General features: G+C 43.1%; 1 protein-coding gene across 1 annotated transcript in view; it reads right to left on the bottom strand.

Moving 5' to 3' along the window:
* Positions 1-261: 261 nt before the first annotated feature.
* The window catches only part of ptchd4 (patched domain containing 4), a 64694-nt gene continuing 44870 nt past the window's right edge, over positions 262-20085 (bottom strand). Inside the window, exon 3 of the mRNA XM_085432843.1 lies at positions 262-4537. Within this exon, the coding sequence (XP_085288969.1) occupies positions 2862-4537 (1676 nt within the window). The 3' untranslated portion in view covers positions 262-2861. The remainder of the gene's footprint in view (positions 4538-20085) is intronic.

The following is a 20085-nucleotide window of genomic DNA, read 5'->3' as shown; positions in this document are numbered from 1 at the left end:
AGCTTGATAGATTGTTCAGAAGACTGACAAAGGGCTGTTTAAGGTTCAATTTCCTTAAATGTGAGTACCAAGTAAAGATTATAATGGAGTCAAGACACATAAACAATAAATGGTGGCCACAGTTTCCCATATAAAAACGTGAATCATCAACATTGACACTGCAGTTTGCAAGAAACACGATCTAGTATACTGGTAACATTCCACTGTTTATTACTGGCCTACTGTGTTCAACATCCCCCCCCCCCCCCCCCCCTTTTTTTTTATTTTTTTATTTGCTTGTTTTAAGAAAATTTGTCATTAAAAATCTTTCTATAGTATATTTGTTTTCTTAGAAAATATAGAAAAGAGTAATTTACAGCTATATTACACAAATATCCTCTGGCTTTTGTTTTGAAACAAGTATGACACATTTTGTTCTTTTGCAGCACATGGTGTTACAGAGTATGCATCCAAACAACAAACGTAAGTCACTACAGTGTAGCAAAATAATAGAAAAAAGAAAAAAATACATAGTCTTCATAGAGAGAAATTAAATACATGCATACATACAATACAGTGCCATGCAAACACAGTCCAGTCTGGGAAGTAAATTGTTTAGGATTTGCATTTCTTTCCCATTTCATTTGCATTTCTGTCAACGTTTCATGCCTTCTTGCTATACATACACACCATGGCTTTTACATAAGACTGCAGCTGCTGCAGCAAGTAGCTTGTATAAAACTCATCATTTCTTAGTAGGGCCTGGTTGATGAAAGTGAAACTACACCAATTTTCAAATAGCAGAAACTTTAAATAATCCATTCATGGTAAATTAATACAGGCTGAAGTCTCCTTTCCACAATTGTCTATCATTCGTTCACTGATTTACACATTAAGTCATTTTAATAGTGTTTTTGAGAACGAGCCATTCATCACACAGATGTATGCACTCATTTTGCGAACATATGCACATATTTCACACTGACATTTGGTCCAAATGAACATTCTTACCTCCCCACCCCCAAGCTGCCCGATTATTTTCCCTGTGTGAGTCACTTTCTTGATGGCAGCACAAAGGGATGAAACAGCAGTGTCCCCTCAATGACAGCCCTGTAAGAAGCAGCTCGTCCCCTAAGAAGGTATTGGCCTTTAATCAGCCACATCTGCTCACATATGGGGTCTCTCTATCACATGCCACCAGCTAAGACCTGCCTGCTAGAGGTCAGAGTGTGATTGGTATCTTTGAGGGCAGCTGACCTTGGGTGTGTTTGTTTTGGGGCTGCAACAGAGATCCTTATCGGGCCTTGGCACACGTAGATAATTCTGTTTACCTTCTGGGGGAGACGGGAGCCATTTTTGCACTTCAAAAAGTGAATTTTGAAAAGGGTATTTGCAGAGGACAACTCAAGTTTTTGATGGAATTTTATTTTGAAGGATTAGATCCAAATGCACTGATACTATATTGACAAGACCAGCTTTAACCCTGCAGGTGGCAGTAATGGTCTTCACCCTCACTTTTACAGTGTTGTTGTCACTTCCCATGCTAACTGTTGCCCACTATTTTCTGTAACCTTGATGGAATAACTCATTAACGATTTCTTTAACTTGACCTCTGAATAACTCTTGCTTTCCTGATTTCTGTTTTCCTACTTGTGCAACAAAAGCTAGATTCCTTTGTCTTCTTTTCACACTGATACTATACTTTACAGCCTGTGCTATAATTCACATCACAACCTGAGCAACATCAACCAGCAATCCTTTAAATAAGCTCAAATAACTTGTGACTTCATGTAAATGTTCAATCTTGCCAATACTTTTGTTCTGTACACTGTTTGGCACCACTGCTGTACTGACTCATATTCAGACCTTCCAATTTCAGTAACAGTAAGCTTTTGGGGACAGTCACACACTTTTTTTTGGGAACATTTTCTGGTAGGAAGTTCGACGTTTCAAGCCACGGAAACACTCTTTACTTTTGGTTTTGCTGCTTGGGTTCAAAAGCAGTTTAGGATTTAGTTAAGTCATACTCTAAGAATCAGGCTTACTGCCTTCTCAAAGACTCCTGCATGACTGTCACTTATCACTTCCTCTTCATATGCTGCAGCCCACTGCAGTTCCTTCTGCTGTTGCCTAAGACCTGATACAACCTCTGAATTAAAGCAGAAATATTTGCTTCCCGCTTATATAAACCTTGACAGTTCTAATCACACACTGCAATGTGCAAGATAATTCTTCATAATGGACACAGTGTATGCCATCTGCCCAGTTCAGCTGTTCGGTTATTTATAATGATACAGAAAAGCATGCAGTGTGCTTTCAGCCCACTGTTTCTCTCTTTCCACGCAATTTGGCTTTGTTTCTTTTCACCTTTATCAAGGTGTGAGGAGTAATGTGTGTGCACAGTCATTGTTTGCACAGTTTTAATTTGTACACTCTTTATCGCTCTTGCTGCTTTTGCCAACTTGTTTGAATGTCCTTGGCTTAATAGACTGCTATGATCCTCACTCATTTTGAGAAGAGGGCTGCAGGAGACAAACACATAATTACTAATATTTAAATGGAATAACATACTGTGTGTTCAAGATTTACTTACAGATTGAGCAAGCATGTGTTCTGCTAGCTAACTTGTTTCTATATACCAAAGAGTTGGAAAAGAGCCTTAGAACCATGACCGTGTTGCAGTTTGTGCAAATGAGATACACTGTCCAGACTGAAGGACTACACAACTGACCAGTAGGGCTGTACTCGATTCTGGCCAGCTTAGCTGCTATTGGCTAGGAGTGATGACCTCTCACTCCTCAGGGGTAATGTCATATTCCCCTGCACCTCAAGAGGTACCTCAGCATCCAGCACTACTATTGACTGCTATCCTTACAAACTGTTCAGACGTTTGTCACGTGATCCGGATTCTCCCTGACTTCAATGCACTCTATCTCCTCCCTTTCCCTTTCCCTTTCTCTTTCCCGCTCCCTCTCCCGCTCTTTCCGCTTGGCCCGTTTCTTTTTCTTGTGCCTCTTTTTGGACGGCGGGAAGAAGGTCAGGAAGACAGGCAAAATGACAAAGCAGTGCAGCACAGTGCAGCCCGCAGTGAGGAGGGAGCACTTGAACAGTGTGTAGGTCAGATTGGAAGGCACAAACACCAGGGGCATGATCCCAATCACAAAGCAAGATGTGTTCTGCAGGATGGCAGCCCCGTGCTCCTCCAGTGCCAACTTGATGCACTGCGTCCTAGTGTGCTCGGTGGCCAGCACAAAAGTGTACAGGTGTGGTGCACAGTGATCCATGGCGAAGTTGAGGGTATAAATAAGGCACAGGATTGAGATGCTGTCCATGCCGACATTCCAGAGAGTCATCAAACCCAAGACACCCAGCTCCACGGATGTAACTGTGAGGATGAGCCAAAAGTTTCCCAATGGGTTGATGACCAGGAAGAAAGTGAGGATGAGGATGGTGAGTACGCTGAAGCCTGAGGTCAGAATGGGGGAGATGACAGAGGAGCTATACCGGTCCATGAACACAAACGTTGGATTGAAGGCAATGAATTTGATGCTGTTGATCAGCATCAAGGGCCGAAGCTTTTCCAAAAGCTCCACCACCTCCTCACGTTTCTTCTCGGTGGTTCGTGCTACCAAGTACATCCTTGAAGCAATGATGTCATACTCGTCAGTCTCGCTGTTCTTGGAAAATATGATATCCTCTGTGAAGTGCTGGTACTCTGGGCTACGCAAGAAGGAACCTTTAAGGATGGTGATGAAGTCGTTCTTAGTTGATGCACTCACATTCACTACCCGCAAGTAGTGGAAAAAGTTGTCCATCCAGGAGATCTTGTTGAAACCGTGACTCAAAGTCTTCAAGTGCTCCTGCACTGTGGAGTTCCAGTACTCAATGGGTTCATAAATATAAAATCCAATCACTGGACTGTAGTTACTAAAGTACTTCTGCTGAGTTAGAGCGTACGAAACACTTGGAGAGTTACTCGCCAACAGGTTCACAATATTTGATCCATCACTGATTTGTAAACATCCCATGAATGAGAAAGAAGCATAAATAAGATAGAGAATGACCACAAATGGTTTGACATAGGTGTTGGTAATCCATTCTGTGTAGTGCTCTCGCAGAAAGTGTTGGATGAAGTGATTCTGGTATGGTACACTGTCATGGTGTGTGGACAGGTCATGGCCATCACTCATCATGGTTTTAAACCATGTGGGCTGGCGGTCCAGGTACTCCACTGAGGGGATTTTACAGCAGAAAACACTGTGGTAGCGGTTCTGCTCAAGCTGTCCAGCAAACACCAGGCAGGAGCCATAGAAAGAGAAAACATAGAAGTAGTTGACCAGGATGGCCACACACATGCTCTGGCAGAAGATTTTCACTGACTCGATGTTAGTAAAAGGGCTAGCTCCCATGCCAAACGTTATGATGTAGAGTGAACTGGTCATAGTGTAGCACACCATCACGTCGGCAAACGCGTCTGCAACTCGCTCCTTGAAGGGGAGGTTTTCCCTGGTTCTCCTCCAGCCCGCCAAGAGCTCAAACACCCCTTTGGTTCCATGACCTAGAAGCAAGAAAGAGAAATGTGTAAATTCTAATATGTACATGCTACCAAAGCAGGCTACGACTACTCTACTTGCATTATATAAAGATTTTAAAAGTACCTTTTTTTTTTTTTTTTTTACCTCTAAGCAATGTGGTTAATGGTGTAATTTGTGTGATTAGACCGAATTGAAAAACAACAAACCCACAACAAAAATTTAATTTGAAGAACTAAAAATATTGCAGAAATAATACATACACCGAAATGATTACATCAGTTTATTTATTTATCTGTGTTTCTGTGAAACCTTGACAGCAAGTAAGATTTGTGACAGATTAAGAGCTTTTGAAAGTATGCATTAATATTTTTCATTCAAGTTCTGTTTGATGTGAACCAAAGAACAATCCAATCAAGGTGACCTTGAAAATTCTCACAATGTACTGGTACTTCTAGCATGGGACTTGTTGAATGTTCACGTATGTGTTTTTTCTGCAACAACCACCAATGCAAAATCCAACTTCATAGATAAAAAGATAAACAACAAAAGACAGTTATCGCAATCATTGTTAATTTTTGCACACACAAAAGCTATATATGGATGCATCTGCTTTGGATGTAATGACTTGACAGAATATTCACAAAGCTTTTATTTAAACATTTTCAGACACTAAACCAGGGGTCTAGGATGGAAGGACTTTAAATCTTTAAAATCTTTAAATATGCAATGAGGTACTTGGAACTTGGTTATATACACATGCATTGGACAGACGTCTGCAGTTGTCATCATTTTTCTGTATTTCTTCCTTAAAAATGTCAGTGTTTGAAAAAGCCAAATAAGAGCAATTGACAATAATCCCTAAACTCAGTATTAAAATAATGTACAGGCGCCAGCCTTCGAATAGATGAAGCTATGGTATCAATTTGAAAACTCTGTGTTGCCCCCTTTTTCGAAAACCTCAAACTCGATATTTTTAGTAGTACTATTGTATCAATTTCAAAATTCTACGTCACCTCATTCTGAAATGACGTAGGATTACATACACAAACTTGGGTGTCCACGCCGGCCTCGTGAAAGAGAGAGAGAGAGACCATGATTATTAGTACACTCTTATTTTGGCAAACCAGAATAAAAGTTCAAATTCAAATCTGAATATGGTAATCGCTCTTCCATCTCTCTTCATTTATGAGATAGAGTTTTACACCATCCTCTTTACCACACATCACTAAACAGCATCCACATATGTCTGCAGCAGGCCCATTCATGTGAGTCAAATCTGTGGGATTTTCACCAGTCAAAAATACAGCCATGAATGCACAACCTTCAAAGGCATGAGAAAAGCCACAGTGCAAAACCTCCCACGCTGGAACACCCGCCCACCCACGCATGCTGTTCATTTATTTGTAAGATGCTGGAGCTGGAATGCTACAAGCAAATGTGTTATGAATTTCTGAACATGAGAATCAACTTAGTGTTTTTCCAGCATGAAAATATCTCAGCATACTGCATTTAGCCTATTTTTACATTTCTGTGCCAACATTGGCATTAAAATGTCTCTCTCACATGTAGCAGGTGGATATAGAAGTAAGAAAAATTGCCACCCTTGACAGCATTATACATTTTCCCGTGTTTGACACACTGGAAAAATAAAAGTTAATTAACTATAAAGGATTAGTCCTATGTAATGAGTTGGCTAGATGGCTCTTCCTGCTTTTAGTATTATTAAGCCGTACAGCAAGTCAATTAGTTAGTGTCAGCTGGTTTAGAGGTGGAGAGAGAGAGCAAATTTACTCCCTTGGTTTTTACAGCATTAAACTGAGGGAGTCCACATACGTTACCCCTCACCAGTTACCAAATAGGATGTTAAATACTGTGTCATTTTCTAGACGTGATTGGAAAAGCTCTGGGATTCATTACGGTGACTGATTGCTGGCAGGTGGAAGTGGATAAAAATAATGAGCCCATCTGGTAAAGCGTCCCTGGTTAGTAGCAGTACTAACATTGAAAGAGAACATTTCTAACCAAGATATTTTCATGACTGCACAAATTTGCATTTTTGTTTTGAACAATCTTTGCTGGTGGATCATTTTATTTTATCAGAAAAAAAAGCAGAGAACAAAACTGTCATATGAGTAAGAGAGAGAGAGAATATGTAGAACGCACTGTAAGTACCTAACAGTAAATTTATTCTTATTTAAAATCAGGGATCCATATCTTCAGCTTTATTTGACAGATAAAGTGAAGAGAGGATAGGAAAGCAGGGGCAGACATGCAGCAAAGGGCCGCAGGTCGGACTATGAACCCAGGCCGGCCACTCTCGGCCATATGGCATGTGGTCGCATGCTCAACGCACTGAGCTGAACTGGTGCCCCAGACCTTCCTTTTAACACACTGTATATCTAGAATCATCTGTTCAATCTAATGTCAATTCCAATGTACATTACACACATATGATTAAACCTTTATTTCCAAATCAGCACAACAAGACAAAATCCATCTACAGTTTACGAGTAAACACCAAAAATCTTGGTTTCAGTCCCATATTTTATCTCATGCTAAACCAACATGGTCAAACACCAGCAGCTGTCTGCTTAAAATAACAGTCTAAAAAGCATGTGGTGTTCTGATGTAGTGCACACTGGTAAGACTCTTCAAACAGTTCAGATTTAAGAAGCATTAAGAAAGTAAGTTTGGCAGTGTTATGATCAAGGCTGCTTTCTAGTAAGAGTATAATTCATTTTATCACTGACAAACACTTGGGAGGCTTCACACCTGTCTCTGTGAAAATGCCTTTGTCTTTGAAAGCTTGTGCTGCTCCAATGTGAGAAGAATCCCAATTAGAAGGTAGAAATGATGTAGCAGAGTGCATGGAAAGATCAAAAACAGTGACATGCTCGCTGAGGTAATGGGTGTTCACAGCCATGTCAAACCAAGTCAGACACTTCATGTGGCGTGAACAGGGATGTACTGGTTTCACCTGAAAACTGTCCAGTCCATTGAAATCGTACGTCTCCAAGCGTATCAATTCTTCTCATAAATGTTCTGATAACAGTTGCACAGCACAAAACTATGATGTCAAACTCATGACATTTGACTTTGAACATCTGGGTGAATGCAAGCCTTTTTATCTACTCTTTTTCTACACTGACTTTATCTCAGAGGTGATAAAACAGTTGCATTGATGAATACCTCCGAAGACCTGCTTTTTTAACACAACGAAAATTGATCAGGATTTATTGAGGAACTTGTAAAACTCCTAGCAGCGACTGGCTTAGCAGAGACTTGTATGGGGTTGAGGCCTTTGAAAAAAAGTATTTTTCTGACTCACGTTTTCTTCAGCCGTTTACACAGACACCATAATTTCACGTGACAAATTTGCAGCAATTATTTTCTCGATTTTCCTGATTTTGCAAGCAAATAAACAGGTGTGACCAATCAGACACCCTTCATTTGGCAACAAGTGCACTCATAGCTCAATACTTTACTGAATATACAATGATAGGGAAACAATAAAATAATCCTGTTTGTACCTCAGACACATCACTAAACGCTGCTCAGGGTCAATCCTTTCTCTGCCTCTTCAGATGTGGTCCCAACTCTGCCAACAAGAGCTCAAACTGCCCAACTGACAAAAAAAATGAGCTAGAGATATTTCAATATCTCTAAAGGCAGCTAGAGCTCCCTTTTCCCCCCGTAGTTTATGTTTTGGGAATATATTTTCGCAAAATACTTCTGATGTGTATATACTTTAAACGACAAGTTTTCATTTGAAAAATTCAAAATTTCATGTCATTTTTTCTGCCGTGTGCTCAGTGTGTAAAGGCATTTAGAGTTAAAGTTGTTTTTTGTTAAAGCCACATGCTAGCAAGACTCATTTACAAAGTAAAAGATGTTACATTTCAAATCTGTTTTTTTGCATGCATGTGTCCTGTTGCTTCTTTTGGTTTGTTTCTGAAAGTAAAACTACAATAAGGGGGGGGAAACTGTATTTTAATGGTTTTTTAATGGTTCTTTAATTGTGAGTCCTCTGTAACTACGACTCGTCACCATGTCAAACCATATTATGCCTCCATTCACTCAATAAATTCTATCTATTCCAAAATTTTCCCATTTGCTTTCTCAAAAACATCAGTTTAGAGTTTGGACCTAAGTGGTCATCACCACTGATGACTTAGACTTAGACCTCAGAGAGTTAAAAACAAAACAAAGCAAAAAAGTCTTGAGGATCAGTGGGGAAAAAATAATTAATCTAACTGATTTGTATGAAGCAATATTCACACTATCACTACATTCCCTTTTGCTTCTCTCTCTTTTTGTTTAGGGTTTGGAGGTATAGCTATAGGATTGGGTTAGTCATTACTCATTCCAATTTCATGAACAACGAGCCCATGTCTTCGGACTGTGAGAGAAAATCCAAGATGCCATTCAGAAAACTTCCCCAGCCAGCCACTGTTTTCAAACTCCAAACTTTCTTTTTTGTGGTTAGAGATTTTCTATGAGCAGGCAGCGGGGGGAATTTATTCAATGAATGTAGAAGCAGGAGGGAGAATAGCACATGGCTGGAAGCATGACTGTCGCTCAATGCTAATCATCTTTGAAGGAAACTGACAATTCTCTCACTGTCTCGATGGTGAATTATGCAAAATTGAATGTCCAAATTTTAATGTGTGCATCCCTGCTAATACAAATGGATGACAAAGGCTGATTGGTGAGAGGTAACACATCAGCAGAGGAACTCTGACGGCCCGGTACCAAACGACTCACGGACCGGTATTGGTCCATGTCCCGGGGGTGGGGGACCGCTGCTCTACACAATAACACTGTGACTCCCATCTTTTTAGAGCTATGACTGCAAGTCTGCAGAAAAGACCACACTCTCATTTGCTGTTTGCTCTCGCCATCTTCACCCACACACAAACACACCTACACACAGACGAACTACAGAACAAGCACGCCAAATAGAAATGGCAAAAAAAAGTGACTCTGGCTTTTTTCATCTCCCTCTTTTCTCAGAGTCTGCAGGTGGTTTAACATACATTTGGTAACTACAGTGAGGAACTTCAGTACTTGGTTCTTATGCAGTATCTGAACAGCTAAGTATACTGACTGAAAGTGGAGAATAACAGCTTCTTAGAACCAATTTCAACCAGCAAAGGCAATTAACTTTTGGAGTTCTAAATGATTATAGGTGGTAACCCTAACCCCAACTGTTCCCTATACAACCCTATATTATGAAATAGAGCATAATGGACGTCTTTGGAAAAAAATTAGAATTTTTTTTTTAGTCAGTTAGCACAGCAGTCCCCAACCTTTTTTGCGCCACAGACCGGTTTATGCCCGACAATATTTTCACGGACCGGCCTTTAAGGTGTCGCGGATAAATACAACAGAATAAAACTAGTACCGGTACCGAAAAAAAGAAGATTTATTCATAACACATGTGAAAAGACCCAGGAAAACCGAGTTAACGATAAAAACGATAACAAAATAACGCTGAAAACCGATAAAAACCCTGAAAACCATACATTTCACACCTGAGCCTCAACTCTCGCGGCCCAAACGATTCACAGACCGGTACCGGTCCGAGGCCCGGGGGTTGGGGACCGCTGAGTTAGCATGATTATTTTCCTGTTCCTAATTGGAATGACTTGGAAAAACAGTGTATCAAAATCTAAATTTAAATATTTGGATTGCCTGGGGTTAGATTAAAGGAAGGGATGGTCACTGATGACAACTTAGACCTTTGGGATAGTGGGGTTACCAATGAGGTTAATCCTAGATCCCTTGTTAGTTTATATCTACCTAGATGCAATTTTTTTTAATGGGGAAACAGACAGCAACAAGAAGTACTCATAAAGGCACCCCACTCAGGCAGTTTTAAAGGAATAGTATTGTGTTTTGTATATATTCATTTTGTTTTCTTAGATTTCAAATATGACATGATGTGTGGACGCAAACTATAATCTAATATTTAGAATCCTCCATATACCAATATAATTACCTAAATGGCAGCAGAATTTTAATCATAGTTTTTAAAATAGCACATTTTATGAAAATGTGACCTTATGTGACCTTAAAGAAAAGGTCAGCAGTTTAAAGTAATGTCCATCCATCTATCTATTCTCTTCCGCTTAACCTTATCAGGGTCGTGGGAGGGCCAGAGCCTATCCAAGCTACCACAGGGTGAAAGGCATGGTACATCCTGGACAGATCACCAGTCCATCGCAGGGCTAACACGGACAACCATTCCACATTTATCATTCCCTATTAGTCTATATGATGTCAATACAAACACTGGTAGTAAGTTTGAAAATTCCTCTATATAGTACTGTCACTTTGACCTTCAGATCAACCTGTTGACCTTGAAGAGTGAAAGTCAAGAGTGAAATCATATTTTAATTCTTCACGCAATACTTTCTATATGATCACAGTACACACCAAACTTGTAAGAATCACAGTTTCTAAGTTATAAGGCTTTATGTTGATTCTATAAAAAATAATTAAGTTGACCTTGAAGATCTTGGTGGATATAAACCAAAATTTAATGAATGATTAAAATACTACAGTCCACACTCCTATAAAGTGTTATCATAATTCATTGTGTTCATAGACAGAAAACATGACATGCATACACGAACGCAAATCCTACAAAAAACATAATTCCCTTGGCCGGCATAACTAAAGGTGGGTGTGTATTTGTCCTCAGTCATTGCACAGATGTACTGGTGTGCAGTACCTGCAATATTTTCTAATGTCTAGTCTATTTAAAAGAGAAGCATGTTATATTGTAGATTTTTGATTCTGAGCACTAGTGTGACATTCAGATCACTAAAGCATTGCAGTCTTCTTTTGTTTCAATTAAGGCAAATCACGAAAATCAGGTCATAATCTTATTTTTTGTAGAACCAAAAGAGGTCAGGCAAGCTTTTATCTGCTGTAAGCTGGTACTTACACTCATGACCTTCCTGTCTCTAGCACTGGCTGTTTCGTTCAGGCCGGTTTCTGGTCACAATTACTAATTTGTGATGTGATCATCTTTAATAATTTGTTTTGACAACAGTGATCAACTTTTGCACTGAGACAGCAGCTTCGACACATCTATACACCCTCTGAACACTTGCATGTACTCACCTTTTACCTTTCTGTCTAATGTGGTACAGCCTGTGCTGCCTGCCAACCATTACAGCAGTTAGTCAGGAATCAGAGAGGGATAAAGAGAGGGCAACAGATGAGAAGCTGTAGCTCAGAATAAAAGGATGAAGAGGTGAGTGGTGTTGTATCTCAAGCCTCTCCCAGGCTCCAGGTACAATCCTTAATGGATTGTAAGAGGGCAGTTTGTCACCAGCTGTCCAGCAGGCTATTTTCTGCTGAAAAGGGAGGCGTAAGGGTAAAAAATAACAGTCCTATTGTCCCACAGTCTGACCATTGGTCTCCTATAATGAAGGTCTCGGCTGCATTTGCCCTCTCCTCCTCTGGCCCATACCAAAAAGCTATCGAGTAATTACACCAAATTACTGCTCTAAAACTTCTGGGGCACACACACTTCCAAAACACATCCATCACATACTGAGAGAGCATGCCAGCTGCTCCCGCCCACCGTGGATTCTCCCAATCAGGATGACTGTTAAACGTACTGGCTTATCACGCAGGTGGAGATGACAGAGGAGCCAATATCACAAGGAGGAGGTCTCAGACAAGAAAAGTGACCCAAACTCAATAAAAACGGATGAGCGGAATGAAAGTGAGGACGAACACTGGGGAACCCAGGGGCAATCTTCACATCCAAATCAATATCTAGGTGATGACAATAGCAATAAACACCACTTTGCTTTTTTTGCAAGCAACAGGTAAATTTCTCCCAAGTTTAACCTCTATAGTACCTGCTTGGCTAATTGCAACTGGTTGCCCATGCTGTGTTTTACTTAGATGTGAGCTCAACCCTGTTCAAATGAAAAAAGTGAAAATATTCCTGGAGCGTTCTGCAAATCTTTGATGTGGTAAAAAAAAAAAAAAATCCTGTAAATGCTTATTGTTGGGTGGCATCTTAGGGCTTTAAGAACAACAAAACCAAAAACACAAAAACACTCGAGATAGGTACACGCAGTAAACTGTTATGATGTGGGAATGCTGGACTGCATCTGCCGGGTGTCAGGAGTAGTGTCATGGACGAGAGAAGGAGGACCCAATTGCTGGACTCACAGGCAGGTAGGTGAAGGTGGATGTTTATTGCCGAAGGAGTGAGCAAACAGTACAGAGGGAGGAAATGGCTGGCTGGCTGGCTGGCTGGCTGAATGAATGAATGAACAAAGGACTGGCTGGCTAACTGAACATACAGACGACACTAACATCAGACGTACATCAATGACACGACAAGGATCGGATGGAACTGAGGACTTAAATACACGCTGGGTGATGAATGATTAGAAACCGGTGAGTACGCAGCTGAACTTAGTCTGACTAATGATACATGGAAATAACTGGAACACAATACGCAGGCGGTATGCTGGCACAGAAAACACAGATGTGAAAATAAACTGAACATGACAAAACAGAAAACACTGGGTCAACGACCCAGGAACCCTGACAGTACCCCCCCCTCCAAAGGCCGGCACCCGACGGCCAAAAGAAAAAAAAAAACAGAACAGGGCAGGCGGAGGGGGCCCAGGACGGAGGGACGGAGTCCACACAGAGCCAGTTCAGGCGGGCGGCCACGCGGCCAGTGGCTGAGCCCATACAGTTCAGGTGGGCGGCCACGCGGCCGGCAGAGACGCTGAAGTCAATCCGGTGGGCGGCAGCGAGGAAGACGGCGGCGGCCACTGAGCCGGTGCGGTGGTCGACCACGCCGGTGACGAGGAGAAGGCGGCCAAGGAGCAGCTGCAGAAGGCGGCGCGGGAGCCGGCGGAGACTGAGGAGAGGCCAGAGGCAGAGGCCGAGGCAGAGTCTGAGGCCGGACCAGGCGAAGCAGAGGCCGAGGCAGAGTCTGAGGCCGGACCAGGCGAAGCAGAAGCAGAGGCAGAGTCTGAGGCCGGACCAGGCGAAGCAGAGGCCGAGGCAGAGTCTGAGGCCGGACCAGGCGAAGCAGAAGCAGAGGCAGAGTCTGAGGCCGGACCAGGCGAAGCAGAAGCAGAGGCTGGACCAGGCGTAGCAGAAGCAGAGGCTGGACCAGGCGAGGCAGAAGCAGAGGCTGGACCAGGCGAGGCACAGGCTGAAGCTGGACCAGGCGAAGCAGAAGCAGAGCTAGGTGACAGCGAGGCAGCCGCAGGTGGTGGCTGGACGGGCTCCTCGGGCCCTCCAGCTGACGTGGTAGGAGGCTGGACGGGCCCCTCGGACCCTCCAGCTGACGTAGCGGGAGGCTGAGCGGGCCCCTCGGACCCTCCAGCGGAGATGGGAGGCTGAACGGGCCCCTCGGACCCTCCAGCGGAGACGGGAGGCTGAACGTGCCCCTCGGACCCTCCAGCGGAGACAGGAGGCTGAACGGGCCCCTCGGACCCTCCAGCGGAGACGGGAGGCTGAACGGGCTCCTCGGGCCCTCCAGCTGACGAGGCATGAGGCTGGTGCTGTTCTCCTGAACACCCAGCTGACGAGGAAGGTTGCTGGACGGGCTCCTCGGGCCCTCCAGCTGACGAGGCATGAGGCTGGACGGGCTCCTCGGGCCCTCCAGCTGACGAGGCATGAGGCTGGATGGGCTCCTCGGGCCCTCTAGCGAAAACGATCTCAGAACCAGTGGGCACTGGAGCCCCTGGCACACACAGGGCAGAACCAGCAGGTGCGGGGACCTCTGGCAGGGAAGTGGCCGGGCCAGCGGGTGCGGAAACCCCTGGCTGAGGAGCGGCCGGGCCAGCGGGTGCGGAAACCCCTGGCTGAGAAGCAGGGTAGCTCACAGCTGGCTCTGGGTGCTGTGGCTGCAGGTCCGGGAACTGAACAGGATGGTGGACGGGCGACTGGACTACTGACTGGAGGACAGGAGGCGACTGGACTACTGACTGGAGGACAGGAGCAGACTGGACTACTGACTGGAGGACCGAGGTGGTAGGCGGAGCCGCTGTGCCATGGCGAGGGTGAAGGTCCGGTGAGTAAAACGGCTGGCGGGCGAGCGAGGAGCGGAGCGGCGGGAGAACGAGCGGCCGAAGCTTGGCCTGTGACGCCCAATCTCCGCGGCGAATGCTCCGGTGCAGGTGAGGCAGCAGGTGGGGGAACGCGGCGTCTCCGAGGCCCGCCCAGAGCCAGGCGAGTCCCCTCGAAGACGTGCTCTCTCTCCGCGAAGAGCCGCTGTTTTCCCCGAAGCCCCTCCGTCCAGCGAAGGAGCGCTGCCTCCTGCCGCTCGAAAAGTTCAGAGTCCGCTGGGTCCACAACGCGTGGTCGTGTCATTCTGTCAGGAGTAGTGTCGTGGACGAGAGAAGGAGGACCCAATCACTGGACTCACAGGCAGGTAGGTGAAGGTGGATGTTTATTGCCGAAGGAGTGAGCAAACAGTACAGAGGGAGGAAATGGCTGGCTGGCTGGCTGGCTGAATGAATGAATGAATGAATGAACAAAGGACTGGCTGGCTAACTGAACATACAGACGACACTAACATCAGACGTACATCAATGACACGACAAGGATCGGATGGAACTGAGGACTTAAATACACGCTGGGTGATGAATGATTAGAAACCGGTGAGTACGCAGCTGAACTTAGTCTGACTAATGATACATGGAAATAACTGGAACACAATACGCAGGCGGTATGCTGGCACAGAAAACACAGATGTGAAAATAAACTGAACATGACAAAACAGAAAACACTGGGTCAACGACCCAGGAACCCTGACACCGGGGATGCAATAAGGAGACACGAATAACACTTTTGGATTGGCTACTTTCAAACCTCATGCCCCCAAATACACATGTATTTCACCACCCTGAGCCATGTTTTCCTCTAAAAAAAAAAGCAGTTTCTGTGAAATTGCGAAAGTTTTCCTGAACAATTATTTGGTTTCAAATGCAAGCCAGTCGCATTTGACTCCATCCACTCATTTTTTCCCCCACTTATCCAGTTCACGGTCAGTAGGATGCTGTAGCCTAGTGTTTCCTAACCACTGTGCCGTGGCACCCCAATGATCAGCTGTGCCGTGGAAGATTTTCTGGTTCCACCTGATTAGTACTCTAAGCCAGGGGTGCCCAATCCCAGTCCTCAAGAGCTACCGTCCTGCAGCTTTTAGACGCATCCTTCTTCTGACACACCTGAATCAACTGAATGGCTTGTTATCAGGCCTTTGCCAAACTTGATGGCATGCTGAAGAGGTAATCACACCATTTGATTCAGCTGTGTTGGAGTAGGGATGCATCTAAAAGCTGCAGGATAGTAGATCTCGAGGACTGGGATTGGGCACCCCTGCTCTAAGCTATCAACGTGAGTAATGAGAAGAACAATTACATTCTTTTCCACTAGAGGGCAGTACAATTACCCACTCTAATTAAATGGGTTTCCAACTGGCAGTAAAACAGAAGAAGACGAAGAAGAATTTACATAATAGTCATGCTGTGAGACGAGGCAGCACTTAATAGCAATAGATAAATATCTGAAAAGAACAAGCAGTCAGTGTGATTTGCGTCCTGGAGAAAATTCCAACCCAGATAAAGGCCCTAGCATGAGTAGTGGTGAGCAAAAAGCTAAAAAGGTATACTGGGGACTAGGGATGGGTACCGGTGTCCGGTGCCATCATGGCACCAGTTCTGACATAAACGGCAGTAACCAGACCGAAAAGCAGCGCACATTTCGGTGCTTTATTTCGGTGCTTTATTTCGGTGCTTTTTTTTCCTGAGCTGTGATACACTTCTAGCCAATCATTTTACGTTTCCGAGGATAGTAGGCGGGTCCAGGTACGTACGTTCTTTTAGAGCAGAGCTACAGATTAAAAATGCCCATGGCGAAGCGGTCAAAAGTCTGGCTGTACTTCACAGCAAAAGATGCAAACTCAGCAGTCTGCAACAAGTGCTTTAAGCTGATACTGTCAAAGGAGGTAACACCTCAAATCTGATGAAACACCTGGCGACGCATAGCGTTTTTTTAAAAAGCCGAAAAATGCGCCGTATTTGATAGCTTGCTGTGAGACCTCACACCGAGCACATCTGCTGCGGGTGTGGTGCCTGTTATCGGACCCGGAGTTAGCAACATCCCCTAAGGTCAACTAGCAAACATCATCATAGTTACATGCGGTTGTCTTCTTGTTTGATGGCAGATACTCCCTCCACCCTGGCCAAAAAGGCTAAAATGACCAAAGAAAAAGAGGGAAACAGCTGAACATGAGAGGTTTTTGGACAAAGTTTGTGTTTTTTCCATTGTTTAAGCACTGCTTCCAGCCAAGAGTGATACCATATATGCCCCATAGCTGCAGAAAAGGCTAACATTGTTATCTTTTTACAAAAAAACAGCTGAACATGAGAGGTTTTTGGACCAATTTTGTGTTCTCCATTCTTTAAGCACCGGTTTGAGCACCGTTTGAGCACCGGCACCGTTTCAAAAGTACCGATTTGGCACCGGTATCGGATAAAACCTAAACGATACCCATCCCTACTGGGGACAAACCGAACCAACCTATGCCTGGTGCGCAGGGGGAAATTATCAATATGCTTTTTTGTGACATTTTTGTTTGGTGGTATTTTTCAAATGTGAAAATCGGTGCTCCAAAAGTTGGGCAAACAGTGCTATAACATATCCCAGCACTTATCAAGGTGAGATGCAGGGTATATTGTATGTGGTTTTTCTTATATTTGTACCTATATTTCCAATCCTGTAGTGTATAATTGGGACACAACATTACCATCTTTATTCAACTCTCTCATTTGTGTGACTGTGAATAGTGAGGACGGTTGGGGGTTGAGAGCCACGTTTAAAGATACAAGTCAATAAGCAGGTGTGTTTAAAGGTAGGGGGTAATTTTTAATTGCAATATTCAGCAGGAAGTGGAGTCTTGAAAGGACCCCGCATAACTGTTCTAAATATAGCATCAAAGAGCCATAAGATTGTTGATCTATTAAAAATGCACAGAGGGAAAAAAGTCTAATTTTTTCACATCAAAGATGAACGAGTGATGGGATTTGTTTTTCCTTGTGTTATTTTAGGAATGGTACTCAAACATGGGTGTTTCTGACAAATAATCACTTCAGACATTTTCAGAAACATTAAAGCACTTTCTTCAATTTATGAATCCCAAAAGTTCATTTTCACTTTGCCAGATTAACAATTCAGCACAACACCAACAAAAACATACACTTGCTGTGATTACATCACAAACCTTTCTGAAAGAGTCAACGTGAAGCAAAATTCAAAGGATTTCTTCTTGCAAGCAGTGACTGCATCACTCAGACTGGTTATAATGATATACAGTCATCTCATTAAATTTTTTAGAATCTAATAACAATCCAACAGCACAGTCGTCTTCTTAGGAAAACATGCTGACATCAGGTAAGTGGTGATCAATCTAGGGTTAGAGCTTTACAGAATTTTTACCTGGTGTAACACTGAAATGACAACGACTTCCAACCCTGGATGAGACTTTTTTTTACCCAACTGTATTTATTTTCATGCAAACACAACATAAAAGAAATGGTCAGATGCAGATATTCATGCACATAGATGCAAGGAGCTCACTCACACACAGTGAAGTGCCTATTCTCATTGGCTTCAACAAATACAGGCTGTCAAACACATATACATATAAAATATACATGCATTTTGCAGCAGCCAAGCAGCAGGAACACACTGAGAAGGAGAGGGCTTTGAAAATGCAAAAGACCAAATTTGCCATTTCACACCTTAGGGCAGCTCAGGAGGATGTGTTTAAAGCAGTGCCATACTCCTACTATGATTTCAGGACACTGATTGTCCTGAACTGTAGTAACGTAGCTATTTAAACACTCAGTTCTACATAACAGGAAAACGAGGTGAGAAACTGTGTAAACTTTCTCATTACACGGGACAGTGTCATCCTAAGTTCAGAATGGGCTGGGTATTTTTTAAAATACAGCTTCATATTTTTTATTTATTTTATTATTTCCATATTAAGGCCTGTCAATGTTCAAGGATTAAGTCTCTGCCATATTTGTAATGTCATAAACTTGAACAAGTCAATTTACATTGGCTTGGCTTTACCTAATGGCAGAGTCTGACTGATTTTTTGGTCCATCGCAGGAGGGACCAGGGCTGGACTGGGACAAAAAAATCAGCCCGGGCATTTTGACTAGAGACCAGCCAACCAGGTATTATAGGAAAAACCATAAAGCCTTTGAATGAAAACAAACGTCGTTGTGACAGTGATGTACACTGTCTTGTTGGTATATATGTATCAATCTAATAAACTTAAACCTACACCATCCTCCCTATTCTGGTATTCTAAACAGTACTTAGCCGAAACCCAAAGACTGCTTGGTTGAGTTAACTTCCTGAACTATCTACAACATATGGTGGAAACCTGAAATTAAGACAGAGAAGACTAGAGGTGAGACATGATCATTACTGAATATTAAAAATAATAAATGACAGATTTAGTGGTATTTTCATAAACTATTTATTTACCACATAAATAAACAGCATGGCAGGGCAAAATATTTTTTCTAACATGGCAACCTTTTAAAAGTGAAAGGAGACAGAAAGACGGGTGAGAAAGAATAAAACTTAACTGACTTTTTGATGGCATTTTACACAAAGTACTAGTACAGTATCTAGAAAATGTGGGAAAATACTGGCATCATGTACAGTACTTTCTTCTGAAGAAATTATGTTGGGACCCTGAAAAAAACTTACTATGTACAATAATGGATTTCTATAAATTTGACATCAGATGAAAACTTTGGTTGTAAGATTCGGATAATTATTTGTTAAAAGCTAGAAATTTTAAATGAGAATAAGAAAGAAAAGTATTTCTTTGTGCTCGGTAAACTGTGTTTTGCTGTTTTTGTTTCGCTAACCCTGTCTACTTACCTCTGCAGCTTCACAGTGGATTGGATCTTGCTGCCTGTAACCACTCAACTCCCCGTCGCTGGCCTGCTACTATTCTCGGCGCTATTCACCTGCCTGCCTCCCTGCCCTACACTTCACAGTGAGTGTACACGAACTGGTTTTAGCCTCTAGTGATGGGATTTCCGGCTCTTTTTAGAGATCCGGCTCTTTCGGTTCAGCTCACTAAAAAGAGCCGCTGCTTGTTGAGAGTAAAAGCGATACGCGCTTTCATGTCTTTTTTCTAAAACAAAAAGTCGCTAAATATAGCGACTAAGTCGCTAAATTGGCAACACTGTGTTGTTGTCCCTGGCTCTCTTTCTCTCCCTCTGGCTCTGTTCCTGTGCTACTGAGTGTAACTACCCCCCCCTCTGCCCAGCGTAAAGCACAAGGCTGCGTGCTGAGTGAAGCAGAAAAAAGTGCGAGAGAGAGAGGCTGAGAGAAAGAGAAAAAAATATATAACCCACGCAACAGCTCGCAATAAGGAGCCGGCTCGCGTCGTTCACGTCAAAGAGCCGGCTCTAAGAGCCATTTCGTTCGCGAACGACCCATCACTATTAGCCTCACTCGGACCATTAATCCCCTCCTGTCA

The sequence above is a fragment of the Copadichromis virginalis genome, linkage group LG15, assembly GCF_057382275.1.
Source record: "Copadichromis virginalis isolate Kocher_CV1m ecotype Utaka linkage group LG15, C_Virginalis_male_GT1.1, whole genome shotgun sequence".
NCBI classification, from domain to species: Eukaryota; Metazoa; Chordata; class Actinopteri; order Cichliformes; family Cichlidae; genus Copadichromis; species Copadichromis virginalis.
Note: the sequence above shows the minus strand (reverse complement) of the source record. Positions and strands in the feature narration are given on the sequence as shown.